Source organism: Colossoma macropomum, unplaced genomic scaffold, assembly GCF_904425465.1.
Source record: "Colossoma macropomum unplaced genomic scaffold, Colossoma_macropomum, whole genome shotgun sequence".
Classification (NCBI taxonomy): Eukaryota; Metazoa; Chordata; class Actinopteri; order Characiformes; family Serrasalmidae; genus Colossoma; species Colossoma macropomum.
The window spans coordinates 10,608,530-10,615,231 of record NW_023494796.1 but is presented as its reverse complement, the minus strand read 5'-3'; the positions used below and the strand labels follow the sequence as shown (position 1 = coordinate 10,615,231).

At 38.0% G+C, this 6,702-nt stretch overlaps 1 protein-coding gene across 1 annotated transcript; it reads right to left on the bottom strand.

Moving 5' to 3' along the window:
* Nucleotides 1–1,073: 1,073 nt before the first annotated feature.
* On the bottom strand, nt 1,074–6,333 carry LOC118816520 (C-type lectin domain family 6 member A-like). Its single transcript, XM_036582937.1, has 4 exons — nt 6,125–6,333; nt 5,709–5,903; nt 2,013–2,155; nt 1,074–1,100 (listed from the first exon to the last, which is right to left on the bottom strand). The coding sequence occupies exons 1-4, from the start codon at nt 6,291–6,293 to the stop codon at nt 1,074–1,076; spliced, it is 534 nt and encodes a 177-aa protein (XP_036438830.1). The 5' UTR covers nt 6,294–6,333.
* Nucleotides 6,334–6,702: the final 369 nt, after the last annotated feature.

The window sequence follows — 6,702 nt, the reverse complement described above, 5'->3', positions numbered from 1 at the left end:
ACAAACATCTGGGGTGACTGTTAACTGCTTGTGGTCCAGTGACTACACTTTTAAAAAACATGGTTCTTCAGTGGTTCTTTATTTAAAAAATGCTTCTATATAGAACTTTGAACACTCAAAGAGCCTTTTGCAATTGCATTGTTGGAGAATGTGCTGTAGATGGTTCTATATATCACCTTTTTTAAAATGTTCTTAGATAGCACCAAAAAAGGTTCTGCTATTGTTATGATGTCAAGCTTGTAACAATAGCAGAACTCTTTTTGGGGTTATATAGAACCCTTTTCAAAAAGGTGATATATAGAACCATCTACAGCACATTCTCCACCAATCTAAAGAACGCTTTCACGATGCAAAGAACTTTTTAATCATGGAAAGGGTTCTTTGAGTGTTCATGTTAGAAATCCATCAGGAACAGTCAGGAGACTGGATCTTTTGGAGTCTTATTCACGTGCATGCAGAGAATCACGCAGGGCACAGCTTGATCAGCAGTCCGTAACCAGTCTGTCACCAGTCTAATGAATGTATGGTCTGATATGGTTTAAGTAGAGATACTGGGGATTGGGGGAGGAAGAAAAGAGGGATGGGAAAGTAGGTAACAATCAAAAGGTTGGGGAAGAAGGGTAAGGAGGTCTTGGGTCCTAAGGTGTCTATACAATTGGCAGCTACGTGATGTAAAATGTATGAGCGCGCCCATCTAACCTGTCCAGAACCCCAAGAAAGCAAAGCAGTGTATGAGAGAGAGAAAGGGAGAGAGAGAGAGCATAGACAACCATTAACAGCAAGGCTAGCGTGATTAACAGTGTGAGGCACAAAAACACAAGCTAAAGTGAACCGAACAAACACACAGACAAAGCTATCGCAGACATACACCAAAACTGCATGAGCAGAAAGAACAGAAAGCTTTTGTGTCTGCGACAGCAACTACAACTAGGAGCACGCCTAAACAGCTTGGAGCGCAGGGGTAACGCCAGCTTCTTCACGAGCTTTGCCGGGCTGCTTTTAAAGTTCAAGTCCCTCCTCCAGGGCCGGAACTCTGCATTAAGATTTGCCATCAAGTGGTATACGTCAAGCCCCTAACGACGACTGACACCGCAGCCAACCTGTAGCAGAGATAGGGAGCAACCGAGGGAGGAGACATACGGAACAGAAAGGGAAAAAGAGAGAGAACGAACGGGCAAGCGGGAGAGAGAGAAATATACCGGCCAGACACCCCTTATCCAGGCCGGACACGTAACAATAGAAGTAAGCACATGTGAAAGGACCTATACTTTCTTCTGATGGTTCTATAAAGAACCATTTTTATCACTAAGGAACCCGTGAAGAACTATCTTTTTTAAGTAATTTCTATTCCAGTGAGAGAAGAGAGATTATATTCAGATACAAAGTCACCACTGATCATCTTAAAGCTGCTTTGGTTTGGAGAAAAGTCTCTCCACGCTGTATGCACTGATACTTAAAGGCTCATAACATGGAAAACCTTTTTTAATAAAAGGGTTTAGTGTAGTATGTAAACAATGGTAAAGCTTTAAAAAACACTCACTCTACAGTTCATGGAGAAATGAAATTACAAAATCATCCTGTTTAGAATTCATAACACATTTTCATTTATCCTCCTACAGCAGTTTAGCCCCGCCCACTCACACTAAAGTTATAAGGAGTGCACCAGCCTGAACTGCTTTTGAGACACAATAAAGGACAGCCAATCAGAACAGAGATCATTTACATATATCAGTCTTAAAGGAACAATAACAGCTTGTTTAATTCTAAAGGATAAAGAGAGGTTGGAAAATGATCATGTAAAAATGAATTACAACTGATTTTGCTGTATAAACCCACAAACTTTATCATTATGTGCACTTTAATAAGATTAAGGCGTGTAATACTTTTTTAAAACTATTTATTACCAACATCAGTAAAGGTGCCAGCTGAACAGCAACATGTTATAACCTTTATGTGTAAAAGTGATTTTTTTTTTTTATTTTTTTTATTTACCCACCCCACAAGACTCTCACCTGTTCTTCTCTGCTGTTTATGATCAGCAGGTCTGCTCCTCTCTCTGTGCAGTCCTGTCTGCTCTTATTCCAGCTCTTCTCAGTAGAGATGTAGTAAATACTGGAGCTGAAGTATCTCCATCTTAGTTGGTTGATGAATCTCTCTGTTCAGACAGAATGATATGAGATGAGCTCAGAACACATTCATAACAATAATGCACTATTAAAACAGTCACAGTCATAGATTCTATTCTAATCTATTACAGTGAATATGATTTATTTAAATAAGACACATTCCTGCATCAGTTTCTCTTTGTTATTCCTGGAACTACATTCCTTTTAACCAATCACTGCCATCTGATGTGCCTGATGCTCCTCAGTGAGCCTCTTGAAGACCCTCCAAATCCATCAGTCAATGTCAACATTTCACATAATAATAATAATAATAATAATAATAATAATATCTGTTCATTTGTTGAACAAAATATCTTTAGCTGTGATCAACCATGTAAAAACAGCATGTTTATGATTCATTTATATGAGGACTGTAAAGGATGTTTTGTAGGGAGCTGGTTTGGATGTGACTGTCACTGTGGAGTGTCTAGTGGTGTTTATTGGCAATTATTGATAGACTGACAGATCCAGGATGATAATATTCCAGTAATGAAACTGATAAACAGGAACAATAATTACAAGTTACACTACCAGTGATAATCAGGCCCAGATCATCTCATGGGTGTTATTGGTGAGTGCCCAGGGGCCCGAGCCATTAGGGGCCCCCACAAGTAATTATGACAGAATCATCAGCTGTTTTGGCTCACAGTGGGAACTTTACTAGCAGAACAGAGACAATATTTCTCATTTAAGCCTCATCAACGAGTTACAGCTGAATATAACCCTCTCCACATTTTTCTTAAACATCTGCTCATTTTCTCCTCCAATCATTGCTTAGCAACTGGTACACTATCCACCATTGCCTCAGTCAAGCTTTTAGGTTATTTAGCAGTGCGCTGCATGTGAATGTACTTCAAATTTGAAGCTCCAGACGTTCAAATAATGTTTGTTTTTAAAGTTTGGTGCTGGTGTTGTTTTCTTCGTCTTTGTTATGAACGTCTCAGCTGTCTGATTTGGTGCTTTGTTCCAGTGGTTGTCATGTTTATATTAACCTGTGTTCCTTGTTAATGTGTGCTCAGTCATGCTACTGTTTTGTTTTTTTGTTTTTTTTTGTGTCACTGAAGTGTGTTGGATAACAAATAGTTAACTCAACAGCTTTATAGCCCTCATTTAACCTGCTATGATATCATAAAAAAATCACATTAACAAAGGTGGCTTTGTATGGGCTTTTTAAAACATTTGTGCCCCGTGGCCTATAACTTGATGGTCTGGGTCTGGTAGTAGTAATGATGCATGATGATGATGATGATAATAATAATAATAATAATAATAATAATAATAGTGTAATGTAGTGAATTAGACCATTAATAATAAACTGAGAAATAAAAATAATAGTCATAAACAACTAATAATTACAGTAATGTCAATCAGAATAAAAATACTATACATTAATAAACTTCAGCACAAGGCTATAAATGAGGTTGGCAGTAATGCCTGACTTAACTCAGTGAGTTATGGTGACCTCTTGTGGCTGCACATATTAATACACATTTTCCCTCAATTACACAACTGTTTACATGCTGTACACGAACTACAGACTGCACAGTCAAACACCAACTGACTAAATCATGTAAAACATAATCAAGATACAAATAAGTTACAATGCATAAAACTCATAAGCACTGATAACAAGATTCAAGCTACTGCTGGTGATTATAGTGGTATGTGAGGCTTGAATGCACAATGTAACTTCACATAACCATCAAATCTAACATGTAAGTTAGAACATAAATGCTGATTATTCACTTTATATTCAGTGACTCACACAGCAGGAAAAAAACCCAGAGAACTTGAAACATTGTCAGTTTTTTCAAGTAGGGGTGGGTGATATAATATCATTCAGGATAAGACTGGTGTATTTTTAAATTCAATAGGATTTTTGCCTGGACTTTATATATAAGAGTTCATTTAAGCACTGCTGACACTGAGCTGTACTGTGTACAGGGAGGGCTACAAGAGGCCATATAGGATTGTCTGTGTTGGTTAAAGAGCACCTTCTAAGCCAAGAAGACAAATTAGTAGCATGATGGCATAAAACTAAATAGACCTATTCAGCCCATTAACTGACCACACTTCTGTACAAGGACACTCAGTAGACTTTTCTAATGCTATCTAGCTAGCATGCTTTTAGGTTAATGAGTTAGCTTGCTAATAAATAGGCAATAGCAGTGTTAATCCAGGATCATCATCAGAGTACCTATCAACATCCAGCACCTCACACTTGTACTTTAAAAGAAGGCATTGACAAAAGTGTTGTTGAGTAATTGATATCAATATCAGAGTATTGGATCAGTTTCGTATTCAGGACCATCATCTTCAGGTTAAATCTGAAAAAAATGACTAATGCCCTTTCAGGACCACTGTCTTTACGTTGATCCTGGATTAATTTGCTGTAATTATCCTGGATTAAAACTGAATATTGACATGATAGTCCTAGCAACACCCTAGCAACCATCTGGAATACCATGGCAACCACCTAGCAACACCCTAGCAACCAGTTGGGATACCATACCAACTGCCTAGTCAGGCTCTAGCAATCTTCTGCAAAACCATGGCAGCACCTTAGCAACCACATGGGACACCACAGCAACTCCCTACCAACAGCCTTGCAACCACTTGGGATGCCATTGCGATCACCTAGCAATGTCTCAGCAGCTTCAGAAAATGCACCTTTCTAGTTACATTATGTTTCCTCAGACCTGCATTTGTACAGCTTATCAAATATCTGCTTATGTACAGATATTCACACATCTCTTCAGCTCCTTTCACACTGCCTCTTTATTATTCTTTCATTCTTTATTGTTCTTTATTCTGTTCCATTCTTTTTTGCCCCAGTTAAATGCTTGTTAATAGTGTGCTTGTCTGGTCAGTTCAGTATGTTACATGTCATACATCTCTGTACTCTTCAAGGCAAATTCCTTGTATGTGTCACACACTTGCCAAAATAAAGTGATTCTGATTCTGACTGTGATTCTCTAATGAGAACAGAATATAACCAGTTACAGAGAATAAACAATGTAAGTCAGTTAAAATGAGTCTGTTCGCAGCAACCTGTGATGTTTATCTGGCAATTCTTCATCTAGTTGTATTTTATGAACAAAGATTTCAGCAATAACAACTGGGCTTTTTTGAGAGGTGATTACGCTATATTGCCAGTATTCGCTCGTCTGCCTTCACACGCATATGAAGTTAAGTGACATCCCATTCTTAATCCATAGGGTTTATTATGATGTCGGCCCACCCTTTGCAGCTATAACAGCTTCAACTCTTCTGGGAAGGCTTTTTACTACTAAAATTACTAAGCCTCTTGATTTTAATAAATCATAAATGAGGTGTTGCTTGAATATAGTCAATAAAGATTTTAATACTTTTATGAACTAAAATAATGAAATACTGGTGCATTTTGTAGTGGCACAGTGAGGATACCAGACTCACACTGATGACATCAGATTGGTGAAAAGGAATGTTGTTTCAGGAACAGCAAAGTGATACTGAGTCACTAACATGTCTTACTTAAAGAAATCATGTTCACTAATCACTGACCCAGTTCAGAAAAGCTCCTCTCAAATCCGTCTCTCTCTTTCTGTAACTGGTCTCTCTCTACAGTCAGGTTGGTGTAACTGGTCAGTAACTGGTCTCTCTCTGTGGTAAACTTCATCAACAGCACTGTGATGGCAGTCAGCAGGAGAACACACAGCAGCCCCAGACACACTGCAGCCAGTCTGTAGCATCTGATTCCTGCAGTGTAAAATAAGATTTTTCTACATTCACTTCTTTTAGGACCTTTTTTGCATTAGCCTTAAATACAGAGGCTGCAAACCGAGACTAGACTTATTTAAAATGAATAATTATCAATCAGTACAACACTGACATACATTGTTAGCTATATTGTAATGTTATATGATAGATAAACATTATTTCTAAAAATTAAATGTGTAAAAGAGAATTTGTTTTGTTACCTAAATGTTGGGTTTGTATGATCCTCTTGGTTCTGGTGTCCTCCATGTCTGTGTTGGGTTCATGGCCTCTAACAGTGTCTGCACCTTCATAGATATCAACCCCCATCTCCACTCGCTCTCCTCTGTTCAGCTCCTCATTACTGATAACATCATGAACATTCTGAGACATCTCTGATCTGTAAGACTCACTAAAACACAGAATTACTGTGTGTCTGTCTGTATAAATACAACTGCACTGCTACACTTCTCTGCTTGTGTGGTTGATTTATAGTCAGTCCATAATCACTAAGGAAGTGAGTTCTTAGAGCTGTCTTAAAATGGACTTCCTCTGTTTGTGGTTGAGATGTGAAACAGCAGAGCTCCTGCTTTCAGTGTATTTTCTTACAGTTGGTTCTTAATCTCCAGCAATAGCCTATTAAATTTATAGTATTATACGACCCCAATTGCAAAAACGTTGGGACAGTAGACAAAATGCAAATAAAAGCAAAAAGCAGTGACATATATCTTCTCTGACCTGCATTTGAATGAAAGAGCATAAAGAAAAGATTTTTCATGTATGTATTTATCGACTTTCGTTA